Genomic DNA, 20485 nt, shown 5'->3' on the forward strand with positions numbered 1-20485 from the left:
TTATTTGGTCCATGTTCCAAGTAATATGACTATATTTTTTGGACCAAAAGTTGCAATAACCAGAAATATTTAGGGACCAAAAAAACATTACAAAAACCTTAAATAAGGACCAAATTCGCAAGAGAAACTAATTACATTAGTAGAATCAAAATTGCAAAAATCAACTATACTCCAGGGCTAAAATGGTAATTTACTTACCTCAGCATTTTCAAGAATGGTATCTGTTGCCCCTGCTGCCTTCAAATCCAAAAGATGTGGAATATCTAGAGCTCGAGCATATATAGGTATCTGTAAAGTGAAAATTCAATTTTTTTTATTAGATATTAACTAATTTACGTATTTAACTTAAAAAATAATCGAAATCTTTTTCATATTTTCAAAAAACTACTGCAGGAAATGCAAGATGAATCCTTTCAACAGCTTTAACTGATCTCTCTTATCCCAAACCCAACTCTTTTGGTGCCCGTAACAATTTTTTTTGCACTTCTTAACTTCACTGAAATGGTTATCCTCATAAAATGTCTTTGCACGACAATTGTAGTTGTACGTTTGCACTTCTTTAACTAGGTGCAGGAAGTTAGTTAAAATCAATTAGATGGGGGCTAGTTACAGGTGGAATTGTATAAATAAATGACAAGGGTAGTTCTCTCTTTTGTATGCCTGATGTATTTGTTTAGTAATGTGTATTCTAATGAACTTATGTACAGGAGGGATGGCATACCTGCGCAAAACCCATATCAAATATGTTCCCTGCAAATATTCCTCTGATCAAATTGAAAGACGTTAATATGATACAGATGCACACAGCACAAATAATTGGTTTCAGGGATAATATCTTTATGGGTTTCAGCACAACCAGGGACTACAATTCATGTGTATAATTTTGATAGTTTTAGAAAACAATTAATAACTATATTTTGGAATATTGTTTGATACTAATGCCTAATGGAAATAAAAACTAATGGAAAAAGATTAAAACACATACATGTGGTTTTCCATAGGTCTTCATAGTTGACCAAGTATTTGTTTGTAGATCAAATGCCTTCACTGTTTCAATAAAATTAAAAAGATATATTTATACATATGAGAACAAATAGCTATATATTGCAATTAAGTTCTGTTTGACTAAAAAAAGATAATAAAAATTCAAATAAACCGTTGACAACTTCAGAAGGATCCTTCGAATGTCCTACAATTGATATAAGCTTATTCCCTTCCCATGGTATCTACACAATCAACAATCTTAATTATTTACAAATTTATAAAATCATCACTCAATAATTTTTTATAAAAAAAAAAAAGACCTTGATACTGACCAAAGAATGTCGTGCACAAGGAGTTACTGTGACTGGAGCCTCAGAATTCGGTTTGACTTCAACCTTTCATCAATTTCGTAAATTAAGTGTTTGAAGATCATTTAAGTAACGCCCATTATGGTTTCCACCAAATACATACATTTTATCATCAATAACAACTGCTGCATGCTGTTAATTTCAAAGTTTTTAACTTTTAAGTTGAGAAAAAGGTAAAATAAAAGAAAAAGAATGTGGTAATATGAATAAATGGAAGTAGGATTATATAACTAATACCTCATATCTGGGCTTTGGGCGGGTCCCAGATACATTAGGGGCAACCCATTGATCATAAACACTAACAGATCCAAATCCTTCCACCATTATATCCTTATCATGAGTTTCTACAGAGTTTCCATTTCCAGTAGGAATGCTTTTTGTTTCAGGTAAACTCATTTCATTCTTGATGGATAAATCTGCCTTTGGATCATGCTACATCATAAAAAGAAAACTAGATAGGTTAAAATGTTAAATGCAATTCATTTCTTCATCATAACATATCCTGTTTATTTACAAAAGGATTGTTGTTATAGTATAAATAGCAAAAGGTTTTGTAGAATGTAGACTCACATTCATCTCTACATCTATAACAGGCACTGAGATATAGTTTACTGCCCTTGAATACCATCTTGGATCTTCTTCCTATAAAAAAGATAAACATAAAAACACAATTAATCGAGATTCTAGAGCATATACATACATATATATATATATATATATATATATATATATATATATATATATATATATATATATATATATATATATATATATATATATATATATATATTACACTTTAAGATATATATCATGTAAAATATACCTCCAATATTTTCACAAAGAGGCGTATAACTTCAATGGAAGCCATGTTTCCTAGACCATTCCAACTGCACTAGAAATAAGAAATAAAAATTGGGTATGAAGAATGTAATCTTGAAATAGAAATGAAATTGGGTATGAAGAACGAGTGTTGAAATTAAGTGTGACAAAAGGCTTGATTCATATTAGGATTTAGACTTAAGGAAATCAGATTGCATATGGATTTTGAATCATGTTTAGGTTCCGCTTGCAGAAGAGTAATGGAAGTGGGTGTAGGAAAAAAACGAAGGCATAAAGGAGAAATCAAAAATACCATGTGAAATCGCAGATGCAGGAAAAAATCATAAGCCTTTTTGCTTGATTGAGAAGATGAAGTAGATAGATGAATGAGAAATTGCGTTTCCTCTTATTTGTTGAAATTAGATATGAAGAACGCGTGTTGAAATTAAGAGTGACAAAAGGCTTGATTCATATTAGGGTTTAGACTTAAGGAAATCAGATTGCATATGGATTTTGAATCACGTTTAGGATCCGCTTGTAGAAGAGTAATGGAAGTGGGTGTAGGAAAAAAAACGAAGGCATAAAGGAGAAATCAAAAATACCAGGTGAAATCACAGATGCATGAAAAAATCATAAGCCTTTTTGCTTGATTGAGAAGATGAAGTAGATAAATGAATGAGAAATTGCGTTTCCTCTTATTTGTTGAACGGCTGAAGAAATAGGGCAGGTGCAGTCAGTTCATCTGATGTAGCAAAGGGTGGGTATAATCAACCATCCTAGCACGTACTAAGTCGATAGAAAAATGAGAGAATCGGGATTTTAGAAGAAAATAAAATACCTCCCGCTACCTACTAAGAAGGAAGACGCACGTTAGGGTACTTCGTCTGTGTGTTGTTTTGATTTATCTATGGAAATCAGAAACAAACAAGAATCAAGCTTTGCATTCCATACTTCATAGCAATGACTCATGGAATTCACAGAGCTTCATTAAGCCAAACCATGGAAAAGAGAAAAGTAGAAACGAAGGAAGATGAGAACAAGGCGGGGTTTTCTAATTTTAGGGAATTCGTTTCCCGCTTAGCTATTAAAGATTGGAAAAGCGCGTTCCATTAAAATTTATAAAGCGACATCCATATACGACACGCATTTTATTGTAGGTGCCCTCCGTGTTTTTTTTAGACACTAATTTAAGGGCACACAATAATGCGTCACCTAATTCCTCTAATTTTTTTAAGAGATGACACTTTTGTAATATCACACGCTTTTGCGTAACATAAATCAACGAGTGTCGTGGTTTGCGCGTCGTAAAAGGGTCTTTTTCTTGTAGTGATAAAAAAATTTGTATATATTGCATGAAAATAATAATTATAAAAGAAAGTTGATGGCTATTGTTATTATTGAAATGTGAAGAAGAAACATTGAAATCGATTAATATCTATAAACGTTACAGGACCTCTTTGTAGACAACGTTTTTTGTTTTATTAATTGAACGACATTCCTCGTCACATATGAGTACCTTCAAACCTTTTTTGTTTGTTAGACGAGAAACAACTACATATAACTGATCATGGGTGAAGACAGGTGATGCAGGCCCTAGTGTGGAGGATCGGGCCCTTGCGTTCCTAGAGGCCCACGATCGTGTGACTAAAGGGGCTTCACGAAAATGGCCATAACTTTGGCTACGAATCTCCGTTTTGGGCCTACGACCAGTCAAATCGAAGCTTGGAGCAAGGAGCACGTCTAGATAAGTTCCCGTAGGGGACTTACCCATTTTTGAGTCCATAAATCGCTTTCTAAATGGAGTTATGAGCAATTTTTGTTATTTTTCCTTAATTTTTGGGTTTTGTTTTTGGGTTTGTATTTGGCCCATGGACTTTTAGGGTTTCATTTTAATTTCTGCTTCTTATTTAACTGTTTTTGATGTAATTTGGATGGTCAATCATCAATTTTATGAACTTTCGATTTTCTCCCAAATTCTGTGTGTTAACCCAGATTTTGAAGCCAATCCCACGGTATTCGTAGAATCAACGTGGTTTTGAAGAGATTGTCCTGGCTATTCTTTTAGAATCAACAGGTTCATTCTTGGTTATCTTTGTGTTGTTTTTTTGCGCTGCATCAACAGGTCTATGCAAGTATAGTCCAACATTTGATAATGACTGTCATTGACTTTTATTAATGGTCATAGCGAAACAAACTGCTATTAGGAATTGCCTACGTTGAAAACAGAATGGAATTTTTTTATCGGATGGGGTCAACTTCATGCGAGGTATATAAATAGCCTCGTTGAAAAATCTTATTTTGGACCGGTTTTTTCTACAAAACTCCAAACGTAAAGTCTCAATCTTGATGTAGATATCTACTACAAACTGTTGTAGTAATCTCCCTCCCAACAAAATTACATTATAATTTGACCGGATTTCAAACTTATAGCAATAGTACTTCCGCATACTTATAGTATTCCACCCTCTTTTTGTATTGGAGTCCACACAATGTTGATGTCGTGAATAAAAAAATTAATGATCTGTACAAACATGTAATCTTTGTTAATTTAACTAAAATTTGATGGGTATTCGAAGCTTCTCGGGTTTTTCGAATATTCATTTGCGGATTGGAAGACCGATGTTACTTCAAGGGGGAGTTTGGTCTTGATCGCGCTAGCTCGTTGGAGATTAAAGTCGGACATCCAATCCTAACTTTGAGGGGGAGAATGTTAGGGTGCAAATTCATGCTTGGATGTAATGTGTTTAGGCTTTCCTCTTTGTATGTGTAAATGAGTTGAGTCTTTCCTATAAATAGGAAGTGAGTGACTCCCATTATGAAAAAGAATGTAAGAGTCCATATTGGAGTGCTAGACTAGAGAGAGAAATTGTATACAAACCCATTTGTATAATCTTTCTAGATCTAATAAGAGCTTACAAAGAATTATTTACTCCATGTGTTCTAAATTTGTATGATGAATCACTAGATCTTTCCTAATTCCGCACATGCCATCAGAATCAACACCACTACAATTGGTATCAGAGCAGGTGTTCTTGATTTCATCAAGAATTAATCCTTGATGGCTATCTTGATTTGGTAATTCTTCATGTTCTTATGGATCTTCATGATTAGAGTGTTTTTGTGTTCTTGAAGTCGAATTTTTCCTTGATTTGATCCATAATTCGACTTTCTCTCTCTAGAATACTTATTTGTACCACTTTCTCTCACTAGAATTTGGTTCATATTCACTTTCTCTCTCTAGAGATCTCCTTGATTTACACTTTCTCTCTCTATAAAACTCAAGTTCATAACATTTGATTCAAAAGAAAAGAAGCAATTATGGAGCAATGGTTGGTTCGGAATGAAAGTTTTCTATACGTATACACTTCTTTTGAATGCATTCTTTATCAATTGACTGTTGGATTGCAAAGTGAAGATGCAGTTATGTCAAATGGAGAAAGGGATGGAAAGGGAGATTTCATTGGTTATCCAATTTATCAAAACAAAGATTTGTTTGATCGATTGATTACAACATATCAAGAAAGACGAAGAAATAAGAGGAATGGTGAAGTCATAAAAGGAATTCTTCTTGCTAATTGTAAACCGGGAAGAAATAGACTTGAATATTATGCAAATTGTCGTGAAGCTCAAGAACATGTTCTTGATGATGTTCATCGTGTTCATGATGTTCAAGGAAAAGAAGTTCAAAACAATGGAGTTCAATGTGATGTTCTTGATGTTCAAGAAAAAGGAGTTCAAATTGATTCTCATGATGAAAAAGTTTTTTGCTCAATTGGAGTTCAAACCGATGATATTTTGTGTTCTTGTGATTCGTTTGAAGGAATGATTCCTTATCGGAAGCCGGTGATTCAAGAAATTCACAAATATCAAACTCCAAAAGATTTGATTCAAACTCAAAATGTTCATGTTGTTAAAAGTGGGTTTGTTCATGAAGTCAAGTCTTCAATATGCAAAAAGATGAGAAAGAAAAAGAAGAAGAAGATGAATCGGAAGAACAAGCGGGTTTACTCACAAAAATCATCAAATGTTGTGAAGCCAAAATCCGTGAAGCAAATTTGGGTTCCAAAGCAACAATCTCCAAAGGTTGCATTGAATTTGAAGTCAAAACCCAAAAGTGTTGGTGGTTCTTTTCAAGATGTTCTTGGATTGACGAAGAACACGAAGAAAGAGTTGTACATCTCGCATGGTGGGTGGTACAATGTTCAATTTGGAGATTTTCTCATTCCAACAAAAGAACCAAGATCTTCCAAATTTGATTCGTTCGTTGAAAACGGAACTCGATTCGTCAAAAAGGTAACTCAAATTCTCAAATGGATTCCAAAATGTCCATGATTTCTATTCGTACTTTGCGTTTTTCATTTTTGATCGATTTGCCTCATTGGATCTAATCCGTTTTAACCTCATTATTGATCCAATTATTCTTGTTTAAGATCAAAATTCGAAAAATCAAAATCATATTTCCAAATTTTTTTTCTTTTCAAACTGATTTGTAATCAATGTTCATATGATTCGATTCGTAAGCCCAATTTTCATTCTTGTTACTGTTCATGGATTAGCCCAAACAAACAAACAAAATCTCGATCTTCTACTGTTCTTCTGTCCAAAAATTCGAGCCCAAACTGGTTTTAGTTACTGTTCATTGATCGGATTATTGAGCCCAAATAGAATATGAACCCTGTTCGTCAGCTTAGTCCAATTCAACATCTGTGCTCAATTGTTTCTTTCGCATAGTTACATCGATGAATAGATGAGAATCAAATGAAAAATTGATTTTTTTTAATCGAGCCTTTGTTACTATGCTCAGACCTCCATGGTGTGCTTTCAATTTCATCTGGTTTTTGTTCGCATGGGTGAACGTTTTGAGGGTTAAATGTGTTTGATTCTGTTTTGTTCGCATCCTCTTGACTTGGGGTCAATAATTGATTTCGATTTTGTTTGTACTTGGAATGAGTCGATTGAAAAACGGATGTTGATCATCTGATGTTTGTTGATCAAATTGAAAGAGTTTTGAGAAATTTTGACTTGCGAAGGCTAAAGACAGATTAGTTTTCGATTTGGTCTAGAATCAATGTCAATTTCATCTATGTCATATATTCATTAGAATTGTTTGAAAATCGAGTCCTAATACTATTGATTGGAGTCCGAAATCGAATCACAAAATTGATCGATTGGAGTCAAAATAGAGTTCTATTATTGAAGAATCGCTTGAAATCGAAATTTGATTCAAGATGTCTAGCCTCAATTTCGACTGATTTTTTTGAAAGCAGATGAAGCTTGAAGTTAACAGTTGATTGAATCAAGTATTTGGAAGTCAAAGAATCAGATTTGAGAATATGATTTTGATTAGAATAGATGATGATTAGACTCGATTGATGAACAAATTGTCGATGCGAAGTCAAGATGGAATTGATAATCGATTTTGATTGAAAAGTTGGAATCGATGGTCAGTTTGTGATGTCGTGTCGTTGTTGATGAAAAACGAAACTCAATCAAACCATGTTCATAAGATTATCTCATCCAAACAGAAGTAAAAGCTTTTAGCTCATATCTACAGCAAGTAATAACCTAAAATCAAAATCTAATGATTCAAACATGGTTCAAAACAAAGATTAAGAAAAGAAGAATGATTATTTGCCTTTGATTCTCTTCTAAATTGTCTCTTATGTTGCAATCTCGAAAATAGCAGCTCCAAGAACCCTTCTAGTCTTCAAAAGTCGCAGCTAGCCTCCACAAAAAGTTAGGGTTCGAATGAGAAGCCTTTCTATATATAAATTCTGAAAACAGCGTCAACTCAACGAGTTTTCACCAAAAACTCGTCCTGTTTTTTCGATAATCCGCGTATACAGCGTGTACGGCAAGGCATCTTCGAATCTGGAACATTCTGACAAACTCGTCGAGTTTAGTCCCAACTCGTCGAGTTTTTCCGGGATCAACATTTTCTCAAAACACGAAATTCGTCCGAAATTGTGTCTAGTTTTCAGAACATTTTGAATCTCGTCAATCGGAGTTAGGGTTCATGAGATATGGCCAAAACAATGACGAAGGGTCAAGCTGTCCAACAACATCCTTCTTTCTTCAGTCTTCAATCTCCAAGCTTCCAATCACTCAATCCTCTTCCTTTTTCACCCGAGCATGTCTTTTATTGCTGAAATTGAAATATTAAGCTAATTAAGTACCTTTTGTCCATAAAATGATATAAAATCAACAATAATTAATAAGATAATGAATGATTTCTATGACTAAATAAGCCCATATCAAAATACCCCACACTTGACTTTTGCTTGCCCCCAAGCAAAACCGAATTTTAGCACGCTAATATAGCATAAGACAATCCCAATCGAACCCAGCTATTATGCCAAGACCGCAACGCATGCATTTGTGTCTAAAATTTTTCCTAAGGACCCCCTCAATTCTAAATACTTACAATCCTCATAAACACTCGCCCACTTCTTTTGAACATTGCTCATTTTATGCATCCCTCCGAATCCATCCCCAGAAAACTTTCTTAACCTCAAGTCATTTTTGGTTAAATCCCCAAGCATACATATGATAAAATAACCTAGAAAAGAAAATTACAATAAAAATAAATACTACATTTGATTGAATCTTTTATACTTTGTAGCTTTTCTTCAATGTATTCTTCTTTGTCTTCATAGCTTTATAGATTCTTTATTCAAACATTTCATCACTCTTTTTATTTCAATTTTTTTTCTTTTTTTTTCTTTCTCTCTCTCTCTCTCTCTCTCTCTCTCTCTCTCTCTCTCTCTCTCTCTCTCTTTTTCTTTTTTTTTTCAACTCACTTTTTCCACTCAAAACTAAAAACCTAGAAAAACATATGCTTAAGCAAGGGAATTTAACTTCATCCTTTATTGGTTAAAGGCATTAGTCTAGTGTGCAATGACTACTTAAGCTCTCCTGGATACATTTCTGGTACACGATGCTAAACATGTTGCGATCCTCAAACTAAGCGAGGTTGTGTTTTTGTCCCATGATTTCACTAGAATAAAGGGGGCCACAAATGCACTATAACGTATGTTCGCTCAACTAAACATTTGGGTCCTCTTGCAATCATCAAACATAATATTAACGTGGGATCCTAATTGCTTTACCAAAATTTTCTAAATTAGCCCTAGCAATTTTTATGCAATTTTTCAAAAATTAAACCTAGGATTCTAATATAACTAATGTAATCAACCCCCTACCCCACACTTAATTTATGCAATGTTCCCATTGCATGTTATGCATGAAAAAGAACATAAAAGTAGAGAGAATTAGAACAAACTCCCCTGGGATAGTAGTTGCGAGGTTGATATTCTTCTTGTTAAGCTCCATATTCAACTGACTTTAGACATGGGAACAGCTCATCCACGCCTTGGGTGCCAAATCTCGTGTGGTTATGCTCCAAAATATAGAGGAAAAAGATCTTAGACTTTGCTCGAAAAATAATCATTGATAGCACAGCCAATTGCCTCCTTAAATTGTAGTCAAATCACCAACTCAAAGGTAAGAAAAAGAGCCACTCGTCGAGTTGGGTCGCTGAAACCGGCACAGTTGGGTTTCTCCAAAAGAACTCGTCGAGTTTATATAGGGAACTCGACGAGTTTTATGCACTGAGTGAACAAAATATACTCCAACTTCAGTTTCGTTTCTGGATTTTAAGGGAATGATTACAGCAATATTCCCCCTCATTTTTCTTCAGTAAAATCTCATCCTTGCAGCCATTTATTCACTGGACTCGTAATTAGACTCAATTCTCTCACTCTTCTCGTTTTAGACTCGATTTCACATTTATTCCTCACGCTTTAACAATTTGATCGATTCTCGCCCTAACTTCTGCAAAGATCAAAATCAAAAACCAAATAATAAAAAGGAAAACAATCATTAAATTAAAATCCTACACTACCCTAATAAACTAGAAGTTCAAAAAGAAAAAGAAAAGCAAACTCTAATGACGGGTTGCCTCCTGCAAGCGCTTCTTTTTGTGCGAGTCTTTAGTTGGACTCTCAACTTAATAAACTTCCAATAAACTCAATGCCAATCCATCTGTTGCATTGAATATCTTCTTTGGTGGACCAATTTGTAAAATTTGGCTCTTTGCTTCTATATTTGGCCAAACGAGCTTGAATATATAAAACCCAAGAATCTTGATAAAGGTTGGGACCGGTTGGATACTAATCAGAAATGGATCGCGTTTCAGAACTTTCTCCAAAGTTGGAATCGTCACCCCATCCTTCGAAACACAAACTGGAAATATAGGGGGCCATGTCGTGGTAATGGTCAAACCACAGCTTGGTTCCTGCAATTCAGCTTGTTCTCGTTCTTCGTCTGACCTCTCTGCTAGCAACCTTTCCAGCTCCTCCAAATCTCTTTCTGGATTAAATTCTTCATCTTAAATTCTTCGTCTGACCTCTCCTGCAAGCGCTTCTTTTTGTGCGAGTCTTTAGCTGGACTCTCAACTTAATAAACTTCCAATAAACTCAATGCCAATCCATCTGTTGCATTGAATATCTTCTTTGGTGGACCAATTTGTAAAATTTGGCTCTTTGCTTCTATATTTGGCCAAACGAGCTTGAATATATAAAACCCAAGAATCTTGATAAAGGTTGGGACTGGTTGGATACTAATCAGAAATGGATCGCGTTTCAGAACTTTCTCCAAAGTTGGAATCGTCACCCCATCCTTCGAAACACAAACTGGAAATATAGGGGGCCATGTCGTGGTAATGGTCAAACCACAGCTTGGTTCCTGCAATTCAGCTTGTTCTCGTTCTTCGTCTGACCTCTCTGCTAGCAACCTTTCCAGCTCCTCCAAATCTCTTTCTGGATTAAATTCTTCATCTTTTAACTCTAGCTCTTGTAACTCAGATTGCTCTTTTTCATTAGGCAAGATGCTATCTAACCATCTTCCAAATTCCTTCAAATCATCATCTGAGTCATATTCCTCATCTTCTTGCTCAATTTCCTGTACTACTTCCTCAAGAAAAGCATCAAAAGCATCGACATTTGGAAAATACATAATACGATAATAAAAAATTAAAACAGAAAATGTGTAACTTTATATGAGATTAATATCACACAAAGGATCGATAACACTAGCAAATAAAATTAACTATTAGAACCGTTCCCTGGCAACGGCGCCAAAAACTTGGTGTGTGTGAAACGAACTAGTTTTAATCCTACTAACTTAAACACAAAGACAAACACACGAAAGGCAGTGTACCTATCGATTAGCAGTTTAGTTCAGGTAAGTAGGGTATCGAACACAGGGAACGGTAAACAATTAAAATAAATGCTAATATTATCTAATTAAAACAATTAATAAAAGTCAGGGGTTTCTCTAGTTTTGCAAGACTAGAAACTTAAACAATCAATTAACACTTAAACAAAGACAATTAACAACTAAGAAGAACAAGAAAAGACAACTAGATTCAATGATAAAAGAGACTTCTGTTCAGATTCGATTCACTTATTCTTATGGTTGATTTCGTGGCAAGTGCAATGGATCAATATGTCAATGGTTACCGATTCCTAATGTGATTGGGTTCATGTTCACTATTACCAATCCTTTAGTAGACAAGTTAATTCAAACAGTGATCAAGTGATTAAATTAACAAGTTTCCTAGTGTTCAGTTCGTATCAAGCAAGACTTATAATAATAGTTAATCAAATTTGTTCAATTCAATCAACTCATGTATAGATGTTCATCATACATGCTCACACATTGATTTACATATTTTATAGTTAACCCTAGTTTCATATTCACTATTCCTAGGCATACAATCTTATATTCATAAAACTATATGAATCAAGTAATCAAGAAGATATTCATGCAACTCAATCACTTATTTGTTAACTAAAAAATATTTATCATCAATACATAAGGATCTTTAATAAGCTTAACAAGATGAATAACCAAATTAATATCAATTCAACCACTCAATCAAACCATGTTCATAAGATTATCTCATCCAAACAGAAGTAAAAGCTTTTAGCTCATATCTACAGCAAGTAATAACCTAAAATCAAAATCTAATGATTCAAACCTGGTTCAAAACAAAGATTAAGAAAAGAAGAATGATTATTTGCCTTTGATTCTCTTCTAAATTGTCTCTTATGTTGCAATCTCGAAAATAGCAGCTCCAAGAACCCTTCTAGTCTTTAAAAGTCGCAGCTAGCCTCCACAAAAAGTTAGGGTTCGAATGAGAAGCCTTTCTATATATAAATTCTGAAAACAGCGTCAACTCAACGAGTTTTCACCAAAAACTCGTCGAGTTTTTCGATAATCCGCGTATACAGCGTGTACGGCAAGGCATCTTCGAATCTGGAACATTCTGACAAAACTTGTCGAGTTTAGGCCCAACTCGTCGAGTTTTTCTGGGATCAACATTTTCTCAAAACAAGAAAGTCGTCCGAAATTGTGTCTAGTTTTCAAAACATTTTGAATCTCGTCAATCGGAGTTACGGTTCATGAGATATGACCAAAACACTAACGAGGGGTCAAGCTGTCCAGCAACATCCTTCTTTCTTCAGTCTTCAATCTCCAAGCTTCCAATCACTCAATCCTCTTCCTTTTTTACCCGAGCATGTCTTTTATTGCTGAAATTTAAATATTAAGCTAATTAAGTACCTTTTGCCCATAAAATGATATAAAATCAACAATAATTAATAAGACAGTGAATGATTTCTATGACTAAATAAGCCCATATCATGCAGGAACCGAGAAGGAGAGAGTGCAGGGAAAAAAAGAAGGCTAAAATGATGAATATTTCGGTCCTATTAACACAAAAAACACACAGAGACACCATTAAAGATAAGAGAGGGAGAGAGAGGGAGTTTATATATATATATATATATATATATATATGTATTTGTTTTGTATTTTATTATATATATATATATATATATATATATATATATATATAGAGAGAGAGAGAGAGAGAGAGAGAGAGAATTATGTTGTGTTAGTATGTAAACACAGGCACACACTGTCACAAACACCATTTAACATACCTGCTATCTTTGTTTTTTCTGCAGGAACCGAGATTAGATCTTGTTAACACACAAAACACATGGACAACATTAAAGAAAAGAGAGAGATAAAGAGAAAGAGGGGAGTTTGTATTTTTATGTATTTGTATTCTATTGTATTAGAGAGAGAGAGAGAGAGAGTTATATTGTGTATGTAAACACAGGATCACATAGTCACATACAGTCACAAACACCATTAAACATACCTGCTATGTTTTTTTTTCCTACAGGATCCGAGAGATATTGAGGGTGAGTTTATGTATTGGCCAAAAAATAGAAACACACATACAAATTATGTGAATTCACAAATAACACATACCTGTTGCGGCTTATGTATGCAAAAGACACACACATACAACCAATCAAATTCACAAAGAACAATGATTATTTTTCTTCTGTAGTAACCGAGCAAAAGAATGAATTTTAGATATTAGGGTTTTGGATGATCACGGATTTACGGTTTCAAGAATTATAGGATAGGAAGCTTTGGTAATTTTTAGTGGATTAGATAACCAAAAATACAGGAAAGGTAAGGGTACATGAGACTTAGTCAATAAACTGTGATTATTATTTTGACTTTTTCTAATATTGACCAAACCAATATCTAAGGTTACTCAATGCTTAAAACGATTGTAAACAGTACCTAAGGGCTTGTACGACTTAAAATTTAGCATTTGACTAAAAATTCAAAGATCATATTTTAAATTTTTAAATTTAAGATAAGATTGATTATGTGTATCTCATTTTGAAATTCAAGTTTGTTTATTCTTATCTCTTAAATATCGAATGTGATTCTTATCCCTTAAATATCGGATGTGAAGCTAACGTGACTCATCTCAAAATTGAATTGGTCAAAAATGGAAACCATATTCTCTCTTATTACGCCTAATGAACCAATCACAATTGATGTCTTAGTTGCTTCTTCTTGCTCTCCATCTCTTCGGATCCAATCGTCCCTCGTTGATGCCCTACCCCATCGCGTTCTTCCCTTCAAACCGTGGAACCCAGGAGAACACACTGGTTTGCGAAGCCGACCGACGAACAATCCCTGCTTCTCCCTCCCATTTGTTCGGCCTTGTCGACAACCGACAATGCTCCCTCTGACGAAATTGCCACCACAGGACCAAGAACCACCACCGTCACTTTCTTATTTCCTCAAATCAGATGAAAATCATTTACCTACAGTCGATGCCCATTGGGGCTGCTATATTGCTATTGAATGTAACCTAATTAATTGAACGGAAAAAATGTAATAATCCAAGGTTAGTAACGTAGGTGAATCAAGAAAACTTGTCGAACTAAAAGTTTATACATAGTAAATTACAAAATCGAAGCGACTGTTCGAATCAAAATGACATCTAAAGTGGAAACCCTTTCCCCCAAATACAAAACCCTTTATGTGTCTTCTGATTAGGTTCTCAATAAGAAGATATAATAAATATGTCCGTCTGAATGGCTTGTGAAGAAGAAGATTGAATACATGTGAAGGTGAGGGAAGATAATGGTAACAAATTGCCACCGAAGTAGGAGGAGACTAATACGCGGGGGTTTGACGAAGGTTGATATGAGGCATTTGTTGAGAGAAAAACTTGAGACACACTTGAACAAACGTTAGAACAAGTATAGTTGCGGAATTAGTTAATCTCAAAGGATCTAAGAGCTCAACAATAATAAATTAATATATTAGATAGTTAGATAGTTAGTTGCGGAAATGTAAAGAAACATAAATGACAGCAGGTGATATATCAAGCAAAAACATAAGTTGATTCATAACATGGAATGCATTCAAACCAAGTTAGTGAGTGAGATCAATCTTAGTGATAAAGTCACGAATGACTTGCTCCAAAGAGAAGTATTAATCAGTTGTGCTCGAGAGGATTTTAGAGAGTAAGAAAGATATGGGATGCGTAGGATAACTTGAAGATAATTCAGATTTAGAGATGAGTGAAGTGAGATCTGTATTGATTGATAAAGTGTGAGCTCTATTTATAGAGACTCAAGAAATACAAGTGATTCACTCTCTAAGAGTAGCCATGTAAGGCGTACTGGACAATAGAGAGTATTACAGAAAGATAGATAAAAATAGACTAAGTACAAAAAGAAGAATGCAGTAGCTTAGACGACTTCAGATGTGACTGCTGAGGAAGCTTGACTGCGGATGCTTGTAGACTGCGGTAGGCAAAATTAAGAGGGTCACTTCATGTATCAACAATTTCCCCCTAAGTGACCTCTAATTTTCTTTACTTATCAAGTTTAAGAAACTTGATCAGGATCCACCAAAACTTTCTGACATTTTCCAACCAAGTGATCCTCCTTAAAATCTCGAACTTGACTTCAGCAGTTGTATGTTTTGATTTTTACTCTGCGGTTCCAAAGATTTCAAGTTGTTTCTTTGTGAGGCGATTCATGGAGGCCATGGAAATGAAGTACTTGACTTGATCAGTCTTCCTTTTGAAGATGACTCCAAGTTCAGGAAAGTTTGTTGCACCAAGGGATCTTTCTTCATAACCTTCAGTTGGCATCGGTGCGGGATCAAGAGGAGGTAGATCAAGCTTTTTGGCAATGTGGGTGGATATCTGCATCGATCTTTGCGAAGTCACAAACAGTTTCCTTCAGATAAGTACTTGCCCTTTCAAGTGCTATCTTCATCTTCGGATGGTTTTCACACTTGTTCTGGAACACCTTTACTATCAGGAAAACTTCTTCTGGGTTCATGCAGGGGAAGTTAGCTTGGGTGTGGACATAGTCCTGATTCCTTCTAGTGAGTGTGTATTGCACAAAGTCAACCTTCATGAATTTGCGGGGTTTGAAGCTCTTGACTGCTGATGGTCTGTCGTTGGACCATATCTTCTCAATGGGAGAGGCATGCTTTGCATAGAAACGGTTAAGTCTCTTGAACTCCATTGTCAGTCTCTTGTGATCAGGAAGGTTGCAGTCAAACTGCTCAAATACTGTGAAGTATTTAGCATTTGGGGAGATAGGAGCATCCCAGTAGCCATCCGAAGGAGGTTCAACATACGTGAGGTATGATTTGTAGTCTTCATCTTGAAGTCTGCGGTGGGGATTGATCCAAGAATTTATCAAGGATTCATCCATCACAGTGTCAAAACCGCATTCTCTTCATATAAGCTCTGCAAGTTTAGCTGCTTTCCAGTCAGCTTTCTTCTGTTTAGTGACGGGGGAGTCATTTGAGCTTGGAGATGACATATACTCAGCAAGATTCTTGAAGTGTGGGGGAGTTTCAGGTCGTTCAGGGGAAGGAACGATTTTGTAACATCCCAAAATTCAAGGCCAAAAATTTTATTTTTAAATACATTATTGTATAAAACCATCAGTATAAAAACATTCATATTAACATCTCATGTCAAAACCAAAGTGTCAATAATCAAAACATATTATCATAAAACCATATCAGAGTGTAATCCCAAAGATCTCATGTGCGGAAAACATAGTGTGATGCGCTGCGATCAAGCCGACTCCTTTCCTTTGAAAACGAGTACCTGAAACAAAAACTATAACCGTAAGCACAAAGCTTAGTGAGTTCCCCCATCATACCACATACCATACAATCATATAACATACATATACTGTCAGGCATATCTGGGTGCCCGACCTACCCCTTCGGTCCTCTCAACCAGATACTGCCTAGCATATATGGGTGCTAGCCTCCCCTTCAGTCCTCTCGACCGGATACTCCATAGCATACCTGGGTGTTGGGCTCCCCTTCGGTCCTCTCGACCGGATACTGCCTAGCATATCTGGGTGCTGGCCTCCCCTTCGGTATCTTTCAACTAGTAACCGAGGACTATTTCACCCCCTAACACTACCACATAAAAGCATAGCATAAACACATAAGTCACATACTGCCTAGCATATATGGGTGCTGGCCTACCCCTTCGGTCCTGTCGACCGGTAATTGGGGACTATTTCACCCCCTACTACTACCACATAATATCATATCACGTATATCATAATCTTTCTAGCATAGTTGGGTACTAATCTACCCCTTCGACCCTATCGACCGGTAACCGGGGACTATTTCACCCCCTACTACCACTATCACATAACATCATATCATGCTAGCACATAAACATAACAGGTAGTAGCAAACATAGACAATTATCACAAAGACAATCATCTAACAACAACTCCTACAGGTGGGCCGGCATTGTGGCCGTAGACCCACCGCTACTGGAAGGTAACTCACCTTGCACTATTGAAGTCCTGAAGACTCAACCCCACACTGCTGACGTCCCGCAGACTTAACCCCAGCTGTTGGATGACAGATTCCCGGTCTGTCAATATCAAAACATTACCCAATTAATAATTGGGTTCCACTACATAACCATAAGTACATGCTTTGGGTAATTACTACATTACCCCTATCTTGGCTTATTTAAGCCTACGGCCCAATTCATAGGCCCAAAGTCGACTAGGACTCAAAGCCCAACATATGGCCCAATTTTCCAAATTGGGCCCAAACCCTTACATGGTCTTACCGTAAGGCCCAACCATTTAGTCCAGTCCAACATTCAACATTCTAATGGCCCAATATCACATAATCATAAAGGCACAAACTACGGCCCATCTATGGCCCAATTTTCCATATTGGGCCTAAACCCCTTACATGGGCCTTACCCTAGGCCCATTAAATTATTCTAGTTCAATTGTTTGCTCTTGGATGGTCCATTATTATCTCAATCATTTAGGCCCAATAATGTACCCAAGTGAAATTAGGGTTTCACATAAAATGATGATTAGGGTTAAGTTTCCTACTTAACCCATTAAGGACATAATCCTTTATGGACTTAATCCATTAAGTCCAATATTGCTTAGATTAATCTTTCCAATGATTATTATTTAATATCTCCAGTTATTAAATAATTCCCGTGTGTCCCGATTAATTTCCTAAATTAAGGTTTTATTGGCATTAGGACTTTCCAACTTAAATACTAGCCCATTATTAATTTGTTGGGCTTTTAGGTCAATTAGGGCTTTATTGGGCCTATCAAGCCCACTAGAATATCATCAAGCCCATTAGGGTTTTATTGGGTCAATTAGAGTCCATTAGACTCATTAGGGTTTTTACCAAGCCCATTTGGCTTCATTGGGCCCGTTAGGCTAACAAGGCCCATTAGGGTTTCAAGCATCCCCAATCGAGTCGTCTCACAAAACAAGCACACCGCCACCCGACATGGCGGCCGGTGGTGGTTAGAGTTTCATTTCATTATTCTGATTTCTAGTTACGTCATACAAAAAAAATAATCAATTAACACATACACACCCACTAAGCTAATCACACACACATAGCCACCTAATGGTGGTTGGCGGTGGCGCATGGCAGTAGCCACCACCCTATGGTGGTGGTGATTCCATTTCCGAAAGCTTCAGCTCTACACACACATCACATGATTCATGGTTTGCTCAAGGGTCCAGCCACCCGCCTAGTGGCTCACGACGGCGGTAGGAGCTATTCCACGATGGCAGCGACGTCGGAAGTTGGAAGGAATGGCGGCAGCACGGTAATGTCCACCATGGCGGGCTGCCATGGTGGTTCCCACGCCTTTTGGCCAACAAGGAGCATACACATGGCTCCGAAATGCAACTAGGACGAACACTCCGACATGAAACCAACGGAGACACGCACCAACGAAGCCACAGTCGGAATCATGTGGCGGCAACCGACAGCTTCGTCTTCACAAGGTGATACATCAGAAGAAGATGTCCAGGGAGTGAGGTGGTTGCAAACGGCAGCCGTAGCGACGGCGAAAGGGACGCTTGTTGGTGGTCTTCATCGTCACCGGCGATGGAGTGGTAACAGCGTTGCAGTGGCACGACCGTCGGCTAACGACCACGGTTGAAGGGAGCTTCGAGCGATCGGAACTGGAGGAAGTCGGGTGTCGCTTGGTGGATGTGGACTGATCGGAAGGTGGAGCGGTTGCAGCGTCGGCGAGGGTGGAATAAGGGTGGGGGGAAAAGTGGCAGCTGTGTCCTCTTGCTAGGGTTAGGGTTTATCGAGAGCTATATACCCAACACCCACTCAAACTTCACCCCATAATGTCATAAATGGTCCCTCCCCATATGATTCTTTTCACAGGAAGTCCATAATTTATACTTCTCACCCCTGCTCACATAATTTCTTTCATATTTAGTCACATAGTTACCATTCAGCCCCTCCTTTACAATTTATTCTCAAATAAAATCCATATGTTACCCTTTTAACCCCAACCTTCAAAATTCTTTACAAATGGAGTCCGTAATTTACCATTTAGCCCCCGCCTTCATTAATACTTACAATTTAAGTCCGGATTTTACACATTTAACCTCCATCTTCTAAACTTGTGACAATTAGCTCCTCGAGACCATCCTTTGATATGGAATTATTTATTTTAGGGCTACCATTTGTTCATTAATTTATTTATTCATCTAATAAATAAACAGGGTATTACATATTTTTTGTTGCGGTGGAGGAGATTGATGTGGAGGAGATTGATGTTGCGGTAAGGGTTGCGGTGAAGGGATTTTCTGAGAAGCACTATTGGAATGATGATCTTCTTCATAATCTTCTTCTCGATAGACTTCTTCACTTCCCCCTCTTGAGGAGTTTAGAGTCGGAGACTCCTCAAGCCATTGTTTGAGGCCATCGACTTTAGCACACACCTCTTGGAAATGAGCTTTGAGAACCTCAGCCAGTTGCTGATTGTCAGGAATGGAGGTGTTAAAGAGCAGTGTTAGGGGTGTCAGACCCAACAAATAATATGGGTATGATATACTCCAAAGTAACACTACTTTATTGCACTAACAGGTGGTACAAGGCAAGCAGGGTCGATCCACAAAGACACGGGATAATTAGTCTATACCTCTTTGCGTAAGGTACTATGGTCACCAACAGTAATAAGGGGGGTTTAGAATGCAATGACTAAACAAACAAATTTAAAACACGAGTAGACAACTAGACGAATGAATTAAGTTTAGATTTGCACTAAACTGACACGCTCCGTGTTCAGCGTGGTTAACAGCTCCCATTTTGGTCAAACACGCCCGTACCCACTTTTTAGTGTAAATTCAACACGCCCCGTGTTCCCCTCTGACTCCCAATCCAAACTTGATTTTTCCAATTTTTTCGTTCTTCGCCCGATCATCCCGAAATCTTCACCAATGCTTCCCGACACTTCTCAAAGCGCGTTCCAACCTCCGGTTTACCTGAAAAAGACATGAAAATGTGCAAATAAGGTTGTTCTAGAGACTAACATAAAATGTTATTAAATTCAAGACAAATGAAGGACA

At 36.7% G+C, this 20485-nt stretch overlaps 1 protein-coding gene across 1 annotated transcript; it reads right to left on the reverse strand.

Annotated features, from left to right (window-relative positions):
* Positions 1-1385: 1385 nt before the first annotated feature.
* Positions 1386-15720, reverse strand: LOC111880027 (acyl-CoA-binding domain-containing protein 6-like). Its single transcript, XM_023876444.3, has 5 exons — positions 15560-15720; positions 2176-2239; positions 1923-1994; positions 1590-1784; positions 1386-1484 (listed from the first exon to the last, which is right to left on the reverse strand). The coding sequence occupies exons 1-5, from the start codon at positions 15718-15720 to the stop codon at positions 1386-1388; spliced, it is 591 nt and encodes a 196-aa protein (XP_023732212.3).
* Between the last annotated feature and the right edge of the window lie 4765 nt (positions 15721-20485).

Source organism: Lactuca sativa, chromosome 4 (genome assembly GCF_002870075.4).
Source record: "Lactuca sativa cultivar Salinas chromosome 4, Lsat_Salinas_v11, whole genome shotgun sequence".
In the NCBI taxonomy this organism is placed as follows: Eukaryota; Viridiplantae; Streptophyta; class Magnoliopsida; order Asterales; family Asteraceae; genus Lactuca; species Lactuca sativa.